Below are 24,080 nucleotides of genomic sequence, written 5' to 3' on the forward strand. Positions count from 1 at the left end.
TCTGACTGACAGGCGCAGCTCATCTTTTCTTTCAAACCCCATTTATTTCCTGTCCATCATTCAGGTCAAAGTTCTCTCCTCTCCAAGCTCAAATTGAGATGATGATGTTGAAGGGAGGTTGCCTAGGAACAATTCACCCAGGGCAATTACGAGATCTGGCAATTATGTACGAGTTATTGCCTTGATGTGGGCCCCCGTGTTTGATGGGAAATTCTTACTGCCCAAAACGCCGCGCCATGGCTACATTAAACTTATTAAACCAGTGTCCTGCTGGGTGCTAGCGCTGTTTTGTATACAGAACTGATCTCATTCTGATGGACCCTATTCAATGATCAGCTTGTTTTGATAGACCGCAGAGACATCAAACAAGGCAGAGTGCCATGTTCTTGCACAACAAAAAAAAAGAGGAACGATCACTAATCTTGTCCGTGATGGAAAAAAGAAAAGTGTCCAGATGCGAAAGACACAATATAGATTCCCTATTTCTTAGATATGCCCAAATATGCGCGAATGATACATTTTCAATGCAGAGTTACCTATTGTGTCTAACAGGGGCATCGTAATGTTTCAGTTGAAGGGACTGAGAAAAGGAAAGAGCTATTAGATTGTGTTATTGATGTTGCTGATTTCAGGGGGAAATGAGACCATTTAACATGGCGAGACCTCAGCCTCAGACGAAACACAGGTCTTTAATGGACTAGAAATTGTTCGTTTCAGAACAAAGAACCAGAGCAGGATGACATATGTGACCAACATTTTATCAAATGCTCTCTAATAAAAAAACATTTCTTTGTTGGTGCCATTGTCACTGTGTCATTGTAAAAGCTTTCTCATCGTATCTTCATCATTCTCAGAGATGCTCCTTACCAGACTTCGCCTTGTGTAAACAGTTGAGGGTTGAAACAGGTGAAGTACATAAGAGGAGAGGGAAATCCCCTATATAATAAAGCCTTGCATGCATCTATAATCACATTTGTGTAAGGGAATACAGTTGAGAGAGGCATTTTTAGATTATTTTTAGTTTTTTTCTAGACGTATTTCATGTGATTCTACGTAATTTACATGATAGCAGACATTAACAGAATATTTTGTAATAACGCAGAAATGACCGAAATGAGTGGCTACTCTGACAGTAACAAATTGAGAGCAATAAAAAACGACCTTGTCTTGAGCGCAAACAATAGCCCAGTCCAAAGAAGAGACATACGGATTGCGCAATATTAGGAGGACCATTGATGGTACAGTATAGTGAGTGTATAAAACATTAAGAACACCTTCCTAATATTGAGATGCACCCCGTTTTGCCTTCAGAACAGCTTCAATTCGTCGGGGCATGGACTCTACAAGGTGTCGAAAACATTCCACAGGGATGCTGGTCCATGACTCAAATGGTTGTCAAATAAAATTGTATTGCTCACATACACGTGTTAAGCAGACATTATTGTAGGTGTAGTGAAATGTTTGTGCTACTAGCTCTGACAGTGCAGTAGAATCTAACAATTTCACAACATATACCAAATACACACAAATCTAAAGAAAAGGAATGGAATGAAGAATCTATAAATATATGGATGAGCAATTTCAGAGTGGCATAGACTAAGATACAGTAGAATAGAATACAGTATATACATATGAGATGAGTAATGCAAAATATGTAAACATGATTAAAGTGACGAGTGTTCCATTTATTAAAGTGGCCTGTGAATTTAAGTCTATGTATATAGGCAGCAGCCTCTAATGTGCTATTGATGGCTATTTAACAGTCTGATTGTATTGAGATAAAAGCTGTTTTTCAGTCTCTCGTTCCCCGCTTTGATGCACTTGTACTGACCTTGCCTTCTGGACAACAGCAGGGTGAACAGGCAGTGACTCAGGTGGTTGTTGTCCTTGATGATCTTTTTTGGCATTCCTGTGACATTGGGTGCTGTAGGTGTCTTGGAGGGCAGGTAGTTTGCCCCCCGGTGATGCGTTGGGCAGACCGCACCACCCTCTGGAGAGCTTTGCGGTTTCGGTGGTTCAGTTGCCATATCAGGTGGTGATAAGTGTGCATCTGTAAAAGTTTGTGAGGGTTTTAGATGCCATGCCAAATTTCTTCAGCCTCCTGAGGTTGAAGAGGCGCTGTTGCACCTTTAATTTAAGTTTGTCAGTGATGTGTATGCCGAGGAAGCTTTCCAACTTCTCCACTGCGGTCCCGTTGATGTTTATAGGGGGGTGCTCGCTCTGCTGTTTCCTGTTTGTTTTGTTGAGTGAGAGGTTATTTTCCTGGCACCACACCACAATTCTAGTATACTGATATTCTCGTTTTTCTTGTTAGGGCACCTTGCTTATGTAAATTGAAATGCTTGTAATGTTTTGGCCTGTGAAACACAATGCCCACGTTAGTTTCTACTCCCGTCATTGACAACCACTTTTCTGGTTGAGCTGGAGGACAGAAATTCAGTAAGATAGACAGGCCTATCTACAGATGCATGTGGACCAAGAGTCCCTGTTGTCCATAGTGACTCACAAAGGACAGTACAGGTACCAGACGGTACCAGACGATTCCTTTTGGAATAACCTCAGCTCCAGGCCTTGTTTCAGAGAGCTATGGACCAGATACTGAGCGGGCACACCGGGTCCAATGTTACCTCGATGTTCAACTATTCACCGGCAATGACAAGCAGGAGCACCTGAGAAACCTGGACACTACACTACAGTACAGTCTGAGGGTCCGGAAGGAAAAATGCATGTTTTTTCGGCATTCTATAGAGTACCTGGGCCGACAGGATGCAGTTCGGGGCTCCACAAGGCACCATTAAAAGTGAAGGCTCCATCCCCACAGAATGTGAGTCAGCTGAGATCATTCTTGGGTATTGTCGGAAGGGGCCACAGTGTCTCCCAACCCCTCCTTTCTCAGCCTCCAGTATTTATGCTGGGGTATTTTTCCTGTCTTATCCAGTCTCCTGTGTGAATTTATGTATGCTCTCTCTATTTTTCTCTCTTTCTTTCTTTCTCTCCGTCTTTCTCTCTCTCTGAGGACCCGAGCCCTTAGGACCATGCCTCAGGCCTACCTGGCCTGATGACTCCTTGCTGTCCCCAGTCCACCTGGCCGTGCTGCTGCTCCAGTTTCAACGTGCTACCTGTTTCAGACCTGCTGTTTTCAACTCTCTAGAGGCAGCAGGAGCGGTAGAGATACTCTGAATGATTGGCTATGATAAGCCAATTGACATTTACTCCTGAGGTGCTGACCTGTTGCACCATCGACAACCACTATGATTATTATTATTCGACCCTGCTGGTCATCTATGAACATTTGATCTTGGCCGTGTTCTGTTATAATCTCCACCTGGCATAGCCAGAAGAGGACTGGCCACCCCTAATAGCCTGGTTCCTCTTTAGGTTTCTTCCTAGGTGCTGGCCTTTCTAGGGAGTTTTTCCTAGCCACCGTGCTTCTACACCTGCATTGGTTGCTGTTTGGGGTTTTAGGCTGGGTTTCTGTACAGCACTTTGTTACATCAGCTGATGTAAAAAGGGCTTTATAAATACATTTTGATTGATTGATTTGACTACTGACGTACTTCGCAAAGATTGTGCCGACCCTAGCTAACATTTTAAAGCCACTGCATGAATTTATGAACAAACCAAACAGTGGAAGTGAACAGACAGATGTGAGGAGGACATCAAGAAAGTGAAAACAACCTTAGCTCAGTCAGAGGCCCTCACGCACTTCAACGCCAACTTGCCATTACAGTTGGCATGTGATGCATCGCCTTATGGCGTTAGCGCTGATGTCTCACACATCATGCCATCAGGTTAAGAAAGGCCAATCGCTTTCACATCACGGACCTTAAGTAAAGCCGAGAGCAATTATGCACAGCGTGAAGCACTGGCCATCGTGTTCAGAGTTAAGAAATAACATTTTCAGTTTCTGTTTGACCGAAGATTCACACTTCTGACGGACCATAGACCCCTCACCTCCATCTTTGGTCCCCACATCGGCATTCCGTCGCTTGCAGCCTAATATTACGATATCAAGTACAGAAGGTCTCAGCAGCATTGCAATGCAGACGGCCTATCAAGGCTTCCCTTACATGTCGCACACATTGAGGATGACGCAACTCGTTAGCGATAATGGCCCCCAACTGGTGTCTGAAGAGTTCCGGTCATTCATGAAATTAAATGGAATTCACCACACCAAGTCAGCGCCGTATCACCCTGCAACAAACGGCTTGCTGGAAGATTTGTCCAGACAATGAAGCAAGCTTTAAAATCATCACAAGGGAACGGGTCCCTCAATAGATAATATAATAATAATAATATATGCCATTTAGCAGACGCTTTTATCCAAAGCGACTTACAGTCATGTGTGCATACATTCTACGTATGGGTGGTCCCGGGAATCGAACCCACTACCCTGGCGTTACAAGCGCCATGCTCTACCAACTGAGCTACAGAAGGACCACCCATAAACACCTTCCTGTTGACCTACAGAAACGCTCCCCATGCTACAACCTTGACCTCCAAAGACTAAACAGGTCGTATAGACACAACCGAGAGCACAGGTGGAGAGACGGAGCAAAGCAAAAGACAAAAGCTTCAGAGATGGAGAGAGAGTTTTTGCTTGGAACTACTGTAAAGGTCCAAAGTGGATACCAGCCACAGTGGTTGCACAAACAGGCCCTTCACACACCAGAGAACATCTGGAGAAGACACGTGGCTCAACTGTTGCCAGGAACAGAGAGGACAGAAATGACTAATGTCAAGTGACAAACAAAAAAGATCAGCTACTGGAAACCTACTATGACTAAGAGCCATTACCTGAACCTACACATTTGGAAAGTGCTCCAGACTCACCTGAACCAGCCAGAGTGCTTACTCATGGTACTGTTGCACCCCATTCTGGGCATACACCATCACCACTCAGACTCAGAGACAATGTGACTGTAGGTAGACTCACCTCTACGTCTCCATTACCCTGCAAGAGAAAGACGACCCCTTGACAGGTTGACTATTTAGTTCAAACTAACCTCCGACATTGGGGCAGAATTACACCCCAGGGTTAAGTCTGGGAACTGAGGCAGTCTACCCTATTTCCATAGTTCAGAAAAGGTTATTCTGAAAAGTTAATTTATTTACATTAAGAGAACAGTTATGTTAAAAATATAATAATATATAAAACAGTGAATATTTACTTTTTCCGTATGAGGCATCAAAATTAAAGTGTAGGAATATGTTGTGTATATGTTGTGTATAAGTTTGTCGCTTTAGGGCACCAGTAACGCACCCCTGTTTACATACATTGTAATGCTTGGAATGTTTTGTCCTGTGAAACACATTAAACAATGCTCACATTAGTTTCTACTCCCGTCTCATGTTCTGTCCTTATATTAGTTGTATACATGTAAGTAATACAGTGTGCTATACAACACCAATGCTTCCCACAGTTGTGTCAGGGTGGCTGGTTGTCATTTGGGTGGTGGACCAGTATTGAAACTATTGAGCATACCCCGTTCAAAGGCGCTTACATATTTTGTCTTTCCCATTCGCCCTCTGAATGGCACACATACACAATCCATGTCTCAATTGTCTCAAGGCTTAAAAATCCTTATTTTACATGTCTCCTCCCCTTCATATACACTGATTGAAGTGGATTTAACCTTCCTGTTGTGTTCGTTTCATGTTAATTAATTATGTGTCCCCGGTCCAAAATGACCGCCCCCATTATATCGGATTATAAATCCATAATAATACATATATTATCACTTAATTTTGTGTTGGATCTTTTTATCAACTTAAGTTCTTGTGAAGATTACAAGTTTTGAACTTCTATTTGCTGTTTATGGCCTGTAGGCCTCATTGACCTGAGCTCATTCAACTCATTTTTGAGCAACAAAAGCATAATGTATGGATTGTTTTGACTATAACAAATAATCAGATGAAACATATTGTGCTATTTATCACAGACTACTTTGTGTTAATGTCTAACAAGGACGTTTGTTTTGAAACCATTTAAAATGTTCAAATAGTGGCAGGATTTTATGTCATCAACCCGGGATATAACGTATCTCGTTGGCAATGGGGTCATCCTGATAACATTTTCAGCTGACAGCCGACCTCTCCTCTCAGGTGGGGATGAAGACCCGGACAAATTCCCATTTTTGACCCAGAATGTAACAACAACCTCAGCAGGGCCCTCTTCCTCATCACTGCAATGTAACAACAACCTCAGCAGGGCCCTCTTCCTCATCACTGCAATGTAACAACAACCTCAGCAGGGCCCTCTTCCTCATCACTGCAATGTAACAACAACCTCAGCAGGGCCCTCTTCCTCATCACTGGATTGTTCCACATCGGTTGTCTCTTGGTCTGGATCATAATCTGTGTTGTCTTCAACTTCTGACACTTCCTCCTCCAATGCATCTTCACTGTCAGTTTCCTGGCCTTTGTCCTCCTCACCAGTGTCATGATCAAAGATATGATCAAGAGCCTCACATACAGTATATCGTTTGGTCATTGTGCTGCCACAGAATGAATTGTGAGCAAGGCCTCAAAAAGGCTTTATACACCAGAGATGCGAGAAAAGTTTTATATATTATTGAAACAATGTAGCGATTGTTTGTGAGAATGCCAACAGGTGTGGTTCCCATGGGGGAAAGATTATTACATTTACATTTAAGTCATTTAGCAGATATTATATTGGGGAAAGGTTCCCGTGGGGGTTGCCATGGAAGCCAAGAAGGGGAGTGAGGTGTGTGTGTGTGTGTGTGCACGCGTGTGTGTGTGTGCTCAAACAAACATGCATGTGGGGGTCTGGGAGAGGAAGTGTGTCCATTTGATGAATGGGCATGTGCCTGAACTCAATTGTATACACTAATTATCGTCTCACCCATTCATTATCTAATGACTGGTCATTTTTGACCGGGAACACTACAGGTGTACAACATTTTATGAAAATCATCAACATTTATTTTGTGTGTTCAGATGCCCTATGTGGACAAAATCATGGACCCTTACGACAATCAGAATAAATTAAGTACATTTTTGAGAGAGAAAACGTGTAAATCGGTCCAATTCGACCGGAACACAGTCCGGAACACGAGTGACATCGATAAGGGATCAAAGCTTTCCCCTGGATTCACCTGGTCAGTCTATGTTATGGAAAAAGGAGGTGTTCCTGTTTTGTACACTCAGTGTGCATGTATCATGAGGCAAATCGGTCTAAAAAAATAGAGATTTGCCCCTCTTTTCAATGCTTTGCATCAATATATTGTATTAAAGGAAATGAAAAAAGGCCTCTCCACACGTTTTCCGGCGGCCCCGCCTCCAGCACCCCTACTTCCTGTGGCTATGTCTGCACTTAAGGGGGATGTGTTGATGAGGGATGTGTTGAATACAACTGTTACACTATGGTACGTGTGATGCATTTTTAAATGATTATTTGAGGAAGGGTTTCAGTCGTATAGCCATTTTCAACGATTATATTCACTGTCCCTACTCTCATAAATGTTTTAATAGAACACCCACACACTTCCAGGCAGAAAGACAGAATGTGGTATCAGAAAAACAACTACTTATTGAATATGAGACCAATTGCAAGTACAATTGCATAGCAGGAGCTGTAATCCTATCCGTTATTGATTTTTAATAAAGGTTCTTACACAGGGACAGATACTTGTATTTATGATAAAAAAGCTTTGGATTTGTATGTAGTGGTTAATATATTGATTTGTTTTATTCATCATTATTTTATTTATAAGCCCTGTTACCAAACAAAACAATTGTATAACCTATAGACCCAGATTACAACATTGACCCCCCATGAGATATAAATTAAATAGAAAAAGGTGTTTATGTTCAATAAAAAGGAACAGGATACAAGAGGCTTTCAAAGGAAATGGATTGTACAGACAATCTGATTGGACATTTAATTAGTCTTCAGGATAAATATAGGAGTATTCATTTTTTGCTCTTTATCTTAGTCTCAGATTGCACTCAAAACGTATTCTCTCAATGACATTCATCTCTATTTGGGTGAGTCTTTGACAATGCCCAAAAAACTTTACCAAGCTATGATTGTAATTCTTCCAAAATGAATCAATGTAAAGCATCTGTCGTAGAGGAAATTGGACTGCCCTTGCTGCTTCTGAAGAGCTTAGTTTCATATCAACTTAATCTTTGCGTCTCAATTGATGGCAGACATCAAATTCAATCAGCCTATGTCAAATCTTACATAACATTTCCAGGATGTAAGACATACATTTTAAAGAGATTAGAGATTGGGATATACTGTATATTTTGGTTAGGGTACAGTATTACCGCCACACTGGTAGTCACGACTCATGACTGCAGTCAAATTCCACGTGACTGTTTAGTCACGGTAATTAGACTTCTCCAAGCTCTGATGCTGCTTATGGTCATTAGTAGCCTACCAAACTGGCTAACTGCCTGGTACTCAGCACTCTATTGTCCCTCTAATCATACTGATACTGTACTACTCCCTTCACAGAACAGCTCAAACTGTCTCTAACCAGAATAGAAAGAGGAGTGGACAACTGAGCAAGAGGACAAGTACATTAGAGTGTCTAGTTTGAGAAACAGACACCTCACAAATCCACAATGGGCAGCAATGTCAACAGTGATGAGGTGAGTCCGGGATGCTGGCCTTCTAGGCAGAGTTGCAAAGAAAAAGCCATATCTCAGACTGGCCAATAAAAAGAAAAGATTAAGATGGGCAAAATAACACAGACACGGGCACATCTGGGAACTGTTGGATTGGAGGGTGAGGGCTAGGGCCATTCCCCCCAGAAATGTCTGGGAACTTGCAGGTGCCTTGGTGGGAGAGTGGGGTAACATCTCACAGTAAGAACTGGCAAATCTGGTGCAGTCAATGAACTTTGCAGCAGAGGTATCTCTGGGTCTTCCTATCCTGTGGTGGTCCTCATGAAAGCCAATTTCATCATAGTGCTTGATGGATTTTGAGTTCTTGAAATTTTCCGGATTGACTGACCTTCATGTCTTAAAGTAATGATGGACCGTCGTATATCTTTGCTTATTTGAGTTGTTCTTGACATTGTTCTTGCCTTGGTCTTTTACCAAATAGGGCTTTCTTCTGTATACCAATCCTTGTCACAACAAAAGTGACATCAAATATTTTTTAATTTAAACATTTTTTTTTACCTTTATTTAACCAGGCAAGTCAGTTAAGAACACATTCTTATTTTCAATGACGGCCTGGGAACAGTGGGTTAACTGCCTGTTCAGGGGCAGAACGACAGATTTGTACCTTGTCAGCTCGGGGGTTTGAACTCGCAACCTTCCGGTTACTAGTCCAATGCTCTAACCACTAGGCTACGCTGCCGCCCCATGCATTAAGAAGGAAAGATATTCCACAAATGAACTTTTAACAAGGCACGCCTGTTGATTGAAATGCATTCCAGGTGACTACATCATGAAACTGGTTGAGAGAATGCCAAGCGTGTCCAATACTGTCATCAAGGGAATGGGTGGTTACTTTGAATAATACCAAATATAAAATATATTTTGATTTGTTGAACACTATTTTGGATACTACATTATTCCATATGTGTAATTTCATAGTTTCGATGTCTTTACTATTATTCTACCATGTAGAAAAAAAACTTGAATGAGTAGGTTTGACCAAATTTGACTGGTACTGTACATGCTCATGCATACACATATGAGCATCCCCCAATTCCCCCTGTACCATCATCACAATCACACATACGCATTACATACATGCACACATTAAGCACACACTTGGAATTCAACATATTGGCGTGCTGTGTGTGTCTGTGAGACGTGCTGTGAAAGGAAATGTGAAACATGCTTTGTCAGGCATCAGCTCTCTCTGAAGAGCTTTCCCTTACCCTCTTCATTACCACACGCACACGTGTACAGACACACACACAAACACAGCCTTTATTACCAAGCTGTACCAGTGGGGTTTATCCTCAGGCCTGTCATTATAAGCCCCATAGAGAGAGAGAGGGGGGAGCAGAGGGGAAGGTGAAAGTAGAAATAGAGGCCTTTCAGCATGTGAAGAGCCTTTCTGATTAACTTGGGCCCAGTTTGAGTGGCCGATCAGTGTTGACTGGTGCGTCAGTGTTTAAAAAAAAAAAGCCTATGTTGTTTATATGGTGCCTTAAATCCCTTAACGTTCCATGTAAAGAAGAAAAAGCAAGGATTAGCTGTTCTCAATGGGCCTCCCTGGTCGAGTCCTTGAAGACACTTGGCTTATTGTCTTTCTTGCATTATAAGGATATTTGACATGGCTTTTGATAGTCTTGAAGTTCTTGACAAGGCCCACAAGCACATCTTGAGTGCTAGGTTAGACATAAAACAAGATGTCATTGTTGAAAAGACTCTATGCTGTGTGAGTAGCTTTATTTCATGTTTCTTTCACTACAACAGCACATTGTCCCATTGTCCTCATCACAATTTGATGAGAATTGCAGTATGTTAACTCATTTTGATTCAAACATTTTTTAGTTTAAAATATCCCTGTCCCTTCCCCGGTACAAAATGTTGTTTTTAAAGCTTGAGTCTTTTAAATCAAAAAGCTGCAGTTGGCAAGGAAGTAAAGGAAAGTCATATATCCTGCTGGTAAATCAAATACCCATCTCTTAATAGTGTGAGGACATAAGCCAGGAGACACATTAGATCCTGCCTCATAAATATTCAGTCAGTTAACAGAGGAGGGAAGGTGTTTTAAAGAGTGATCAATCCAGGAGAGGCTGCGTCCCCCAGATCATCAGAGCGTTCCTCCATGTCTTCCTCACTACTCCCTGAAGGGAGATGAGTGACCTGTGAAGAAAGTGTGTCCGTGTATGTGCGAGCGTGCACGTGTCTGTGTGTGCATGTGTGGCAGGACAACCCCTCTGTGGCAGTAGCAGCGGCGACTTAGGAGAGAAAGAATTGTTGGAGAAAAATGTAATATTGCAAAGTCCTCTTCTCAGATCATGGTGAGCGGAAAGATTAATGCTGGCCCAGGAGACCAGCCTTGGAGGTCGAGCAAAGTCATCTTCTCCTTGCCCAGAAATAATGCAAACAAATTAACAGTAGCGTTGTCCTTTAAAACCATGCATTTGGGCTCTGCATGAATTCTAGGCCAGACAACGGTCCACTGCCCATCATCTATGAAAAGCTTATGAAGGGCAATGGTAATAGAAAGCACTAAAGCATGGTAGTCTAAAGAGAGAGCCATATAAATCATTAAATGTGCCTGAACTCTAAGAAACCCAGAAACTTCAAACTTAACACTAGAGTTTAGGAAGCTACGAGGCCATTTTTTCATCAGAATATTAAAAATTATCCAATGTCAATTTGAACATTTTCCAAAACTTCTTCATGGTTGGGATTTACTTAATAAAACAGAAAATCCGGTTATTGGAGAGTGTCCATTTGATCCTCCAGGAGGGGGGAACATGTGTAGGTGGGTATTTTCGGGGAAACCAGCCAAGGACAGAGAGAGAGACTGCAGGATGAGTAAGATGAACTCTTGCCACCACAGCTCTCACAAGCACATTATCACCTTCATCTTCCAACGCACAGGGGGGAGATTTATCGTAACGTGAGGGGAAAGACAATAAGAATAAATCCTGTTTGGTTGACAGTCAAGCGGAGGTCTATAGTTTATAGATCATTCACGCTCAGTGCAAAATGGATTAAAGGCATCTTCAGTCCACCTCCTAACGAGTCGAACACACTTCGCCACCGCGGGTGTTAGGGCCGGGTGGAAGAATGTGTGCCAGTCGGCGGGATGACACATGAGATGAAGCGACACGCTGGGAGCCAAAGATGTCACGTCCCTCATCGTCACCTGGTGGCAGTGGTGTAAAGTCCTTTAGTAGTTTTTGGGCTATCTGTACTTTACTATTTATATTTTTGCCAACTTTTACTCCACTACATTCCTAATGAAAATAATGTAATTTTTACTCCATAGATTTTCGCTGACAGCCAAAAGTAGTCATTCAATTTTGAATGCTCAACAGGACAGGAAACTGGTCCAATTATATTGTTTATAAATATTTGTAGAAATTACACTTACTTAGGTGCATTTAAAACCAAATACTTTTAGGCGACTTTTACTCAAGTAATATTTTACAGGGTGACTTTCACTTTTACTTGAGTCATTTTCTATTAACATAACTTTACCTTTACTCAAGTATGAAAATGTGGTACTTACTCCACAACTGCCTGGCGGAGAGTAGTAAAATGGGTCTTGAATTTGACCTGAATGTAATAAGATAACAGTACATCCACTATAATGGCCATACACCCAGGTGTTGGAGGATGTAGACGCGAATAGCAATGTGTGCTTTGTGTTTCCCCCTCGGCCCTGCTGTGCCACGACAAAGCCCACTCAAGCGCTGCAGGCTGCCAACACTCAAATCAGCCAGGCAGACAAGCGAGTGGGCCCCTGAGCATTTATGAGGCCCTTCTCCTCTCTACACCCCCCATCCCGGCACGAGATCTCTCTGACAGGTAAACACGGCGGCCGACACTTCAGAAAACATATGTTTCTTTCTGCTGCACTTCACACAGCCAAGCTAGCCCAGTACACAGAGGAGTTACAGTACAGAGCTATTGAGCCGCGGCCAGCAGCACCTTTGTTCCACATCACCTCCACTCTGCCCCCGCTGTCTCCCCTCCCTCCCTCCTTCCCTCTTCATCCCCTCTCTCTCCCTCCTGGTTGACTCTGATATGATGAAAACAGGCAGCCTCTTCCATATTGATCTGGGCCGCAGGTAGACACACACACACACACACACACACACACACACACACACACACACACACACACACACACACACACACACACACACACACACACACACACACACACACACACACACACACACACACACACACACACACACACACACAGACTTGTGCACAAACGCAAATGCCCAAGCAGCGTAATTTGTCTATTGGTTCTGAATCATCTTCGTGCACTCGGACATCTCGAACAGTGTCCGATCTTCAGCTTACATGAAACACACCATAATTGTGTGGTAGTTAGACACTGTCAAGCGGGGTTTGTTCTGATTCATGTAACTTAGGCTGAGGACCAACACCTTCTGGATGGAACACATTAACAGAGCCTGAACCGAGTTGAGATGCAGCACTGCGTAGCTTACTGTAACAGAAAGATCTACCCCCTTGTCAACACTGTTCTCAGGTTAGCTTCTACAGCCCAATCAAAGTGACTGGGCAATCTGTAACTGGTCCGAGAGTGGTCGGCTCACAACCCAAGAAAGGTCCTCTTCTTGTTTTTTATCCTGTTTGGGGATGTATTACAAACTCCTCTTCATGCGGACCGTATCGATTTCTGCGTGTTCCGTTCAGCCTCCATTCCGGCAATGGAGCCGACATCTTCTACAGTTTCCTCCAGGGGGGCTCTGTTCATTGCCTTTGCCTTTGACAGTGATAATGTGTGGTGCAGCGTCTACTCCACACATGCCTGATGAATGTCACAGTGAATGCCACCGCCCGTAGCTGTACATTAGCGAGAAAGCACTTTTTACATGGGCCTGGATTAGCATAATGCAAACGGCTGCGGCTGGCGGTGGCACAGATCAGATAGTGTCTGTCAGCTGGAATTGGGAGCATTTCATCAGGCAAGAAGTGCTGTGGAAGCCCGCTGAGAGGGAGTGGGGCTTCTGAGACAGGGAGCCCAGGAGTGTGTTCGGGGGGGGCAGTGTGGTGGATACCTGCAGAGCTGGTTGCAGGGAACCACTATAGCACATCATTTTCACCTAGCTAAATTGTTTACTGGTACAGAGAGCGATGGTGGCTGCCAAAGGACCACACAAAGACACGCGCACACAAATGTGAGCACATAAACACAGACGCATACACACACACAGAGGAACTTAGAGTAGCGCAAAGTACCTTGAACACACATAGTCACAGCACCAACATACAAAAAGACAAAGGCCGAAGATTGGAGACAGACATTCATTGGCAGATTCACACACAGACACACTCCCAGACATATTCACCCTGCATAAACTTCAAAGGGTTTGAGAAGGCAGCAACTGTCCCACTGGACACAGACGTCAGTTCAACATCAAGTTTTGATTTACATTTGGTTGAGTTGTCAACTAATGGGAATTCAACGTAGAATCAACCCAAGAATATCACCCTGTCATTGAATAAAGATTAAACGTTGTGTAAAAAAAAAAAGAAATTCCCTTACATTGATGAGTTTTTGCAAATCCAACATCACGCCCTGATCTGTTTCACCTGATCTTGTGATTGTCTCCACCCCCTCCAGGTGTCTCTTATTTTCCCTAGTGTATTTATCCCTGTGTTTCCTGTCTCTCTGTGCCAATTCGTCTAGTATGCTTTCAAGTCAACCAGCGTGTTTTTCCCCATACTCCTGTTCTCCATTCTCTTTTTCTAGTCTTCCCGGTTTTGACCCTTGCCTGTTTTTTCTGGACTCCGTACCCGCCTTCCTGACCCTTCTGCCTGCCCTGACATCCAGCCTGTCTGCCACTCTTTACCTCTTGGACTCTGGTTTTGACCTTTTGCCTGTCCACGGCCATTCCCTTACCTGCTCATTTTGGATGAAATAAACAACAAAGACTCTAACCATCTGTCTCCTTTGTCTGCATCTGGGTCTCGCCTTCTGCCCTTATATCCAATCAGTTTTCCAGACGGAGAACAAGAATGAGATGTTGAGTAAAGCAGCGGGTAATGAGAGGGAAAGAACAGGGGGAAATAGATAAGAGAGAGAGATTAAGAAATACAGACTCAATGGAGAGAGAGAGAGAGAATTCAAAGCAAAGTAGACAAAGAGAATAAGAGAAAGAGAGAGAAGGATTATAGGAATACAAGAGAAGAAAACTGCCAGAAAGTATAGAGACTAAATTGAAGGAGAGAGAATTCAACAGAAAAAATAAGAAAGAGCGAAAGAACAGGAGAAAGAGAAAGGTGCAGAGAGAAAGAGAAAGAAAAGGGAAAAAGAGAGAGGGGACACTAACAGTGCTTCATTTTCTCCAGATCATTGGTGCTTCCCCACTGTGTTGGCGCTGCCACACGCAGCTCCTTCATCATGTCTCTCACCTGGAGAACAGAGACTTCCCACGGCTGCTCATCTGCTCACCTCAATTACCATTCCCCATCAGAGCCCCACATGAGCCATTGCACGCACACACACATGCAAAGAGTCACATACAGACACAGTTGCACACACACAGTCTCTCTCATACACACGCACACACAGGGTTGATCTGATTAGCAGTCACTTTATTAAATGAAGTGTGTCTTTCTGCAAGCTGCATACGCTACCCACTGGGCCAATAATTACAACAACAAAAATGTCTACCACCTACCCTGTGCGTCCTGGTCAAAAGTAGTGCACTATAAAGGGAAAAGGGTGCCATTTGGGATGCAAACGGAGTGTCTCAGATGATTCAGGAAGTGTGAACTTCAGAAGCCGAAGGTGGGGTGGACCTTATGGAGGCAGGTGGTGCACAGTGAAGTCATTGATTCACTGTTGCAAGGAAAAATCTATTTGGTTCTCGTTTTCCAAGTCTCACTTAACCTTCAATTATATAATGGAATATAGCTCCCATCATCAAAGAGGAAATAGCTGGTAATAGGAGCCCAATGTATACAGCACTGAAAGATGAGCAGTAGAAATCCACACACTATCCCTCAAACTAGGAGTAAAGCCTATCTACAGATTGTTAATTATGCTCTAGTTAGAAGGAACCCAGGAAGACCAGCAGTCGCTAAGGCATCAGCTAATGGGGACCTAAATAAAGACGAGCAATTGAACATAATAGAACACAGACAGAAACACAACACCGACAAAGAAACCACATTGTTCCACTCACCAGCACACTTGGTCCGGGTGATGAGTGGAGGTCCCGGGGGTCCCGTGCCTCCCTCGCCTGGCCGGGTCAGCAGAACCTTGATCTCGTACTCCACGTCGGGGTCCAAATGCCAAAGCTTGTAGGTGGGGGCATCCACGATGTGGGTCTCGGCCCAGTTGCCCGTGGTTGTGCGGTACTCCACCTCCTTCAGGATGATAGGTCCGTCCCCGATGATGGAGTTGGCGTTGGGCTTGATCCACAGGTAGGTGGCCCCCACCGCCAAGAGCTCCGGAGGGGCAATGGGCGTGGGGGAGCTGAGGGGGTAGAGAGAGAGAGGACAATGGAGATTAGAATATAGGACTAGGTCAGTGGTTCCCAAATGTATGTGGATAAATGATTGAGGTCATTGCAATTTCCTGATGTCAATTTGGGATTGTGTGTGAGAACATTTTGGGAACCCCTGTGATAGATAATGGTGGTTTTAAGGGAGCATGAATTGGCAGCATGATATGGACAGTTATGAATGAGTGCCATGGAGCGTGTAAACTGTGTAATAACAATGTATGTAAACTGGTTATTATCAAACACTTTCACAAAGTGAAATCAAAACCAAACTTGAGTGGTACCCTTCTGCCAGAGGTAAATTGTATCCGAACTAAACTGAATGCCTGCGAGAGCATTGCATCTAATGAGGTGAAGTGCCTCACTCTTTCCCATATTCCCCTTCGCTGCATGCTACCCTGCTCTCCACTCAACCAGCGCAGCCCTGATACCCTGTGACATTATTCACAAGAGACACAGGGCTTCCAGTGCATTGAACGGCTCTGTATCTCTCCTTCCTTCCTCTCGACAGGGGGTTACGGGATAAGAGAGACAGACAGTGGGAAAGATAATACCCGAGCTCTGAAGCAAGCTTCCAGAAAATTGGAACGGAAATGGCGCCACCCCAAACTGGAAGTCTTCCGACTAGCTTGGAAAGACAGTACCATGCAGTACCGAAGAGCCCTTACTGCTGCTGAATCATCCTATTGTTCTAACTTAATTGAGGAAAATAAGAACAATCTGAAATTCCTTTTTGATACTGTCGCAAAGCTAACTAAAAAGCAGCATTCCCCAAGAGAGGATGACTTTCACTTCAGCAGTGATACATTCATGAACTTCTTTGAGGAAAAGATTATGATTATTAGAAAGCAAATTACGGACTCCTCTTTAAACCTGCGTCTTGACACAATGATGAAAATAATCATGGCCTCTAAACCTTCAACCTGCATACTGGACCCTATTCCAACTAAACTACTGAAAGAGCTGCTTCCTGTGCTTGGCCCTCCTATGTTGAACAGAATAAATGTCACTCTATCCACCGGATGTGTACCAAACTCACTAAAAGTGGCAGTAATAAAGCCTCTCTTGAAAAAGCCAAACCTTGACCCAGAAAATATAAAAAACTATCGGCCTATATCGAATCTTCCATTCCTCTCAAACATTTTAGAAAAGGCTGTTGCGCAGCAACTCACTGCCTCCCTGAAGACAAACAATGTATACGAAATGCTTCAGTCTGGTTTTAGACCCCATCATAGCACTGAGACGACACTTGTGAAGGTGGCAAATTACATTTTAATGGCATCGGACCGAGGCTCTGCATCTGTCCTCGTGCTCCTAGACCTTAGTGCTGCTTTTGATACCATCAATCACCACATTCTTTTGGAGAGATTGGAAACCCAAATTGGTCTACACGGACAAGTTCTGGCCTGGTTTAGATCTTATCTGTCAGAAAGATATCAGTTTGTCTCTGTGAATGGTTTGTCCTCTGACAAATCAACTGTAAATTTCGGTGTTCCTCAAGGTTCCGTTTTAGGACCACTATTGTTTTCACTATATATTTTACCTCTTGGGGATGTTATTCGAAAACATAATGTTAACTTTCACAGCTATGCGGATGACACACAGCTTTACATTTCAATGAAACATGGTGAAGCCCCAAAATTGCCCTTGCTAGAAGCATGTGTTTCAGACATAAGGAAGTGGATGGCTGCAAACGTTCTACTTTTAAACTAGGACAAAACAGAGATGCTTGTTCTATAGGTCCCAAGAAACAAAGAGTTGTTGTCTGTTGAATCTGAGTCTGTTGAATCTGACAATTAATCTTAATGGTTGTACAGTCGTCTCAAATAAAACTGTGAAGGAACCTTGGCGTTACTCTGGACCCTGATCTCTCTTTTGAAGAACATATCAAGACCATTTCAAGGACAGCTTTTTTCCATCTACGTAACATTGCAAAAATCAGAAACTTTCTGTCCAAAAATGATGGAGAAAAATTAATCCATGCTTTTGTCACTTCTAGGTTAGACTACTGCAATGCTCTACTTTCCGGCTACCCGGATAAAGCACTAAATAAACTTCAGTTAGTGCTAAATATGGCTGCTAGAATCCTGACTAGAACCAAACAATTTGATCATATTACTCCAGTGCAAGCCTCTCTACACTGGCTTCCTGTCAAAGCAAGGGCTGATTTCAAGGTTTTACTGCTAACCTACAAAGCATTACATGGGTTTTGCACTTACCTATCTCTCTGATTTGGTCTTGCCGTACATACCTACACGTACGCTACGGTCACAAGACGCAGGCCTCCTAATTGTCCCTAGAATTTCTAAGCAAACAGCTGGAGGCAGGGCTTTCTCCTATAGAGCTCCATTTTTATGGAACGGTCTGCCTACCCATGTCAGAGACGCAAACTCGGTCTCAACCTTTAAGTCTTTCCTGAAGACTCATCTCTTCAGTGGGTCATATGACTGAGTGTAGTCTGGCCCAGGAGTGGGAGGGTGAACGGAAAGGCTCTGGAGCAACAAACCGCCCTTGCTGTCTCTGCCTGGCCGGTTCCCCTCTTTCCACTGGGATTCTCTGCCTCTAACCCCATTACAGGGGCTGAGTCACTGGTTTACTGGGGCTCTCTCATGCCGTCCCTGGAAGGGGTGCGTCACCTGAGTGGGTTGATTCACTGATGTGGTCCTCCTGTCTGGGTTGGCACTCCCCCTTGGGTTGTGCCATGGCAGAGATCTTTGTGGGCTATACTCAGCCTTGTATCAGGATGGTAAGTTGGTGGTTGAAGATATCCCTCTAGTGGTGTGGGAGCTGTGCTTTGGCAAAGTGGGTGGGGTTATATCCTTCCTGTTTGGCCCTGTCCGGGGGTGTCCTCGGATGGGGCCACTGTGTCTCCTGACCCCTCCTGTCTCAGCCTCCAGTATTTATGCTGCAGTAGTTTATGTGTTGGGGGGCTAGGGTCAGTTTGTTATATCTGGAGTACCTTTCCTGTCCTATTCGGTGTCCTGTGTGAATCTAAGTGTGCGTTCTCTAATTCTCTCCTTCTCTCTTCCTTTCTCTCTCTCGGAGGACCTGAGCCCTAGGAACATGCCCCAGGACTACCTGACATGATGACTCCTTGCTGTCCCCAGTCCACCTGGCCGTGCTGCTGCTCCAGTTTCAACTGTTCTGCCTTATTATTATTCGACCATACTGGTCATTTATGAACATTTGAACATCTTGGCCATGTTCTGTTATAATCTCCACCCGGCACAGCCAGAAGAGGACTGGCCACCCCACATATGCTCTCTCTAATTCTCTCTTTCTATCTCTCTCTCGGAGGACCTGAGCCCTAGGACCATGCCCCATGACTACCTGACATGATGACTCCTTGCTGTCCCCAGTCCACCTGACCGTGCTGCTGCTCCAGTTTCAACTGTTCTGCCTTATTATTATTCGACCATGCTGGTCATTTATGAACATTTGAACATCTTGGCCATGTTCTGTTATAATCTCCACCTGGCACAGCCAGAAGAGGTTTGGCCACCCCACATAGCCTGGTTCCTCTCTAGGTTTCTTCCTAGGTTTTGGCCATTCTTGGGAGTTTTTCCTAGCCACCGTGCTTCTACACCTGCATTGCTTGCTGTTTGGGGTTTTAGGCTGGGTTTCTGTACAGCACTTTGAGATATCAGCTGATGTACGAAGGGCTATATAAATAAATTTGATTTGATTTTATAAAAGAGAGAGAGAGAGACAGAGACAGAGAGGGAGAGTGGGAGGCTAACAAACAGAAAGACAGGGAGAGAGAGAGAGGCGGAAGAGGAGTAAAGCAGAGGAGTGGGTAGTAATCCTCGTCTGAGCATGGGAGACCACCCGTGAAGGTACCCAGCCATGCGTAGCAGCAGCGGACCCAGTCCCCCATTAGAGGGTGTTGCTCAGTGTGTGTTCCCATGTAATCAACTAAGCCAGATTACCAGGCCACATTTAGCTCCTCCATGGTTGGAAAGACTGCAGACTGTAGACAGAAACTGAAGAAGTTACAAATGCATTGAGGTCATACTCAGGGAGAGTTTACTCTATGACTAAAGAGAAATTAGGTAATAGTTGACTTGTATGGTGTCCATAATAAGCCAGTCTCAGAAGGAGTTGCTACGGCTGTCCTAATATGGACACTGTAATACTGCAGGTTAAGACAGTCGGTTTAGAGCAAAGGCCAAAATTTTGGCCTGACTATGTGACCCGCCGGAAAAACTGGGCCCAAGTTATAATGATGAAATTAACGTTAATACCACCGGTAGGGTGACATGGAGAGTGTTCAAACGTCCTAACTATGCTATCATCATGGGGTTTAAATCTGCTGTTCTAATCCATCATAACGTTTTTGGGAAAAGTATTTTGTCAATCTTTGCCAGTTCCTTATGGAAGAATAATGGTCTGCTCTCTAAAGCAAAGTATAGTCTCTCAAACTTTTTCGGGGGGCCATTACAATATGCATTGTGCTTGCATTCTTGGGAGTAAATGCCTCATCTATCATCGGGCTCCTATTCATCTCAGGGACATGGTATCTCGGGAAGGTGCAGGATGATCATAAAGCATTGCTTTTCCTCCCTTCCATTAATAAAGGTGCACTACTTCATTTCTTTTGGTACGTGCAAAGGTCTGTGTCAGCACAACCCTATCAGCAGCATGTTCTCACCGCCACTCCTCATTGGCTGGGGCCATTTGAACTATGCCGCGGCACCGCCCATCAGAGAGATGCACAGACGTTGTGATTTCTGGCACAGTGCGTAATTATGAAAATATGCCATCCAGGTAAGTCATCATTACAAATGGTACAGTGAACACGTGCTAACAGGGAACAGGTGATGCAATGTTTACAGGGTTGGTGAGAGCAAAGACGGCACATGGTGTCATTTTGCTTTGGTTGTGCATGGCGAATGTATCTGGTGTGATAAAAGTAGCCAGATCGGTACATGAATAAAAGGCAAAAATGTCCACTTAAGAGGACAAGAGAGAGGAAAGGGCCAAGTGACTGTTGTCGTCTACCACCACTGTTGGCGGGTGTTGCATCTTTGCATCCTCTCTGGGAGGTATCCGGCCAACTGTGGCCCTTATTGAAAGCTCTCCGCTAAATGGGGGTTAACTTCCATTTCCACTTCCATTTCACTTCCGTTTTGATATTTTTGCAGCATGGGCAAACCACACAACGGCTATCAGTGCGTTTTTCGGGTGCATTCAGGGGAAAAATCAGGGGAGACCAAGGTCCTGTTTGCCCTCATCTTTATCACCTGGCACACTGTGGGGAGTTTCTGACAACACGGTCATAAACATTTCATAATAATAAAAGCTGACATAACTTGTCATAACCTGTCATAATATGGTCATAACACTGTCATGACCCATATATTTACACCTGTTGTGACATATATTGCATTATTTTAAAGCTGGTTATGACATAATAGTTGTTTCCCTGCCAAGAAGTTTCCTTTTCGTTTGAAATGTTGTCTCTTAAAACCTTTGTTTTGATGTAATGAAAAGTATATCACATAAACATACTGTAGACACGTAGGCTATGGTGTAATGGCATGTTTTGCCTTGTGTGGTAGGTTTTGTGAGTTTTGACACTTATGTAGGTGTCATAACCAGCCATAAAATAAAATAATTCTGTTTTAAAAACAACAGGTCTAAATATATGTGCCGTGACAGTGTTATGACCATATTATAACTTGTCATATTATAATATAACCATAGCCAGATAACATGTAAAGTGTAACTGAGTTGATAAATTCGGCATATTGGGGATATTCCGTGAATTGGGGATATTCCGTCAAGGTTTCAGATCAAGCCCCAGTTGGCACAGGAAGAAAGATAGAGGAAAACATATACCAGAAAAAGGAATTGTTAGCTGTGAGACAACAATGACCTAAATCTGTTTTTCCCCTTGCACTTGCAAAAAAAAGAAGAGAGTGATCGAGAAAATTGAGGAGATGCACGTTGAAACGTCATTAGACAAGACTACCAGCTTCCCAGTATCATTATCACCACAAGCCTATTTTCAGCTCTCTGAATTCTGCGGAGGCACACCGATAGACCCCACTGCTTTCATGTGCAGCACACTGAAGGGAGCGCCTCGCCACCCAGGAGTGGGCCCTCAGAGTGCTCTGCTGATTAAATCAATTTATTTTATGATTTTTCCAGGGACTGTCTCCCTCCATCTTTAATGAGAGCTGATAACAGCTTGAGGATCTGAGAGGGGGTAATTTAAGGTAGTGGAACAACACGCCACCAGGAATTGTGCTATCTCTGGTATATCTCTCTAATAGCAGCATGTTCTGAATTGGTATCATAGCATACCTTGAGCCCCACTTTTTGAATGTGCTGGAATCAGCATTAGATAGGCGATGCATTGTTATTTATATCGGTAGTGCTATGATTTGACCTTTGTGGACGAAACATGGAGTCTTATCTGCATTATATGGTGATTGGATATGTATTTGTGGGAACGGATTGTATTGTATTCAGTATATGCGCCCCTCGGCTAATGCCTTTGTTGCCTGTGATGTTACTTTCCAGTGCATGCCCACAAAGAATGCTTTAATCAAAAGGCAAGGCAACACAAAGGCCACAGGGAGAAAAATATATCTGAGTGAGGTTATACAATGATATACTGAAAGAGAGTAGAGAAAGTAGAGAGAAAAAAGCTTCCGCTTGTATTCAAAAGGAGTGAGGTCCAGGTAGAGAGGCAATGAAATGTTTATCCCAGGGGGATGACTCCCCCACAGGAACCATGGGAATGAATCCTCCATTCCTACTGCTCAAAGGAAACACACTGCTGTGAACACCTGGCCTGCAATCCCACAAACACACACGCACACATTCACATGAAAAAATACGACAGTTTACTATAGAATACAACAGTACTTACTATAGCATTCTGTCGTAAACTGTAGCATACTGTATAATACTATACTGCACACTGTAGTATCCCTTGATCATGTTTAGTATTTACTATAACATTTTGTTGTATACTGTAGAATACTACAGTAATGTCTGCATAAACTCTGCCGTTCGCAAAAACAAAACAGTTTTTAACTTTAGTAATATCCACTCTCTTTACCTCTCTCTCTCACTATATCATTGTATAACCTCACTCAGATATATTCCCCCCCCCCCTGGCCTTCGTGATGCCTTGCCTTTTGATTAAGGCAAGGGCTTGTCAGTAGCATTTCACGGTAAGGTATACACTTGTATTCAGCGCATGTGACAAATAAAGTTTGATTTGATTATTTAATTTGCATATACCCTGCCTATTCCCCTCCCCATATCCCAATTTGGAAGGGAGGAATCTATGTGCTGTGTGCATTATTGTGTTCCCTACAGGTTATAGAAAACAATAGAGGATCTGTTCAGATCCCAGTCCTACCCACCCACAGGTTATGGAAAATGTGTAGTTTATCCTCAAGGAGAAAGCCACCGCTTCTATGTCAAAGATAATCAAACAAAGAACTACAATAAATACTACAGTAATGTCTGCAAAAACACTACAGTAAATACTACAGTATACTACAGTCTGTAAAAACACTACAGTAAATACTACAGTCCGCAAAAATACGAAAGTAAATACTACCAGTGGGGAACCATCAGTACCTTCTAGGCCAGAAAAGGCCTAAGGATTTATAAAACATATATATTTCTGTAATTAAATGTATATTTAATATCTATATAATCTGTACAATAATTGTAATCATTTTCAGATTTCATGTCTAAATTTTGTGTTGGAAAGAAAAGGGTTAATACTGGGCAGAAAACTCTAGCTTGCTCAACCAGCCAATGGCTAGGCCTTAAGAAGCTGGCCAGAAGGCCTCTGCCATTCAACTGTATTAGAGCAGAATTTAGGAGTGACAGTGGAATGAACCAATCACCTTTTGACTTGCAATGGGTGGGACCATTTAAAGAAAA

At 43.4% G+C, this 24,080-nt stretch overlaps 1 protein-coding gene across 1 annotated transcript in view; it reads right to left on the bottom strand.

Annotated features, from left to right (window-relative positions):
* The window catches only part of LOC118370053 (receptor-type tyrosine-protein phosphatase T), a 488,900-nt gene that overhangs the window by 250,129 nt on the left and 214,691 nt on the right, over positions 1-24,080 (bottom strand). Inside the window, exon 8 of the mRNA XM_052498885.1 lies at positions 15,846-16,138. Coding sequence (XP_052354845.1) covers positions 15,846-16,138 — 293 coding nt within the window. The remainder of the gene's footprint in view (positions 1-15,845; positions 16,139-24,080) is intronic.

This window comes from Oncorhynchus keta, chromosome 37 (assembly GCF_023373465.1).
Source record: "Oncorhynchus keta strain PuntledgeMale-10-30-2019 chromosome 37, Oket_V2, whole genome shotgun sequence".
Classification (NCBI taxonomy): Eukaryota; Metazoa; Chordata; class Actinopteri; order Salmoniformes; family Salmonidae; genus Oncorhynchus; species Oncorhynchus keta.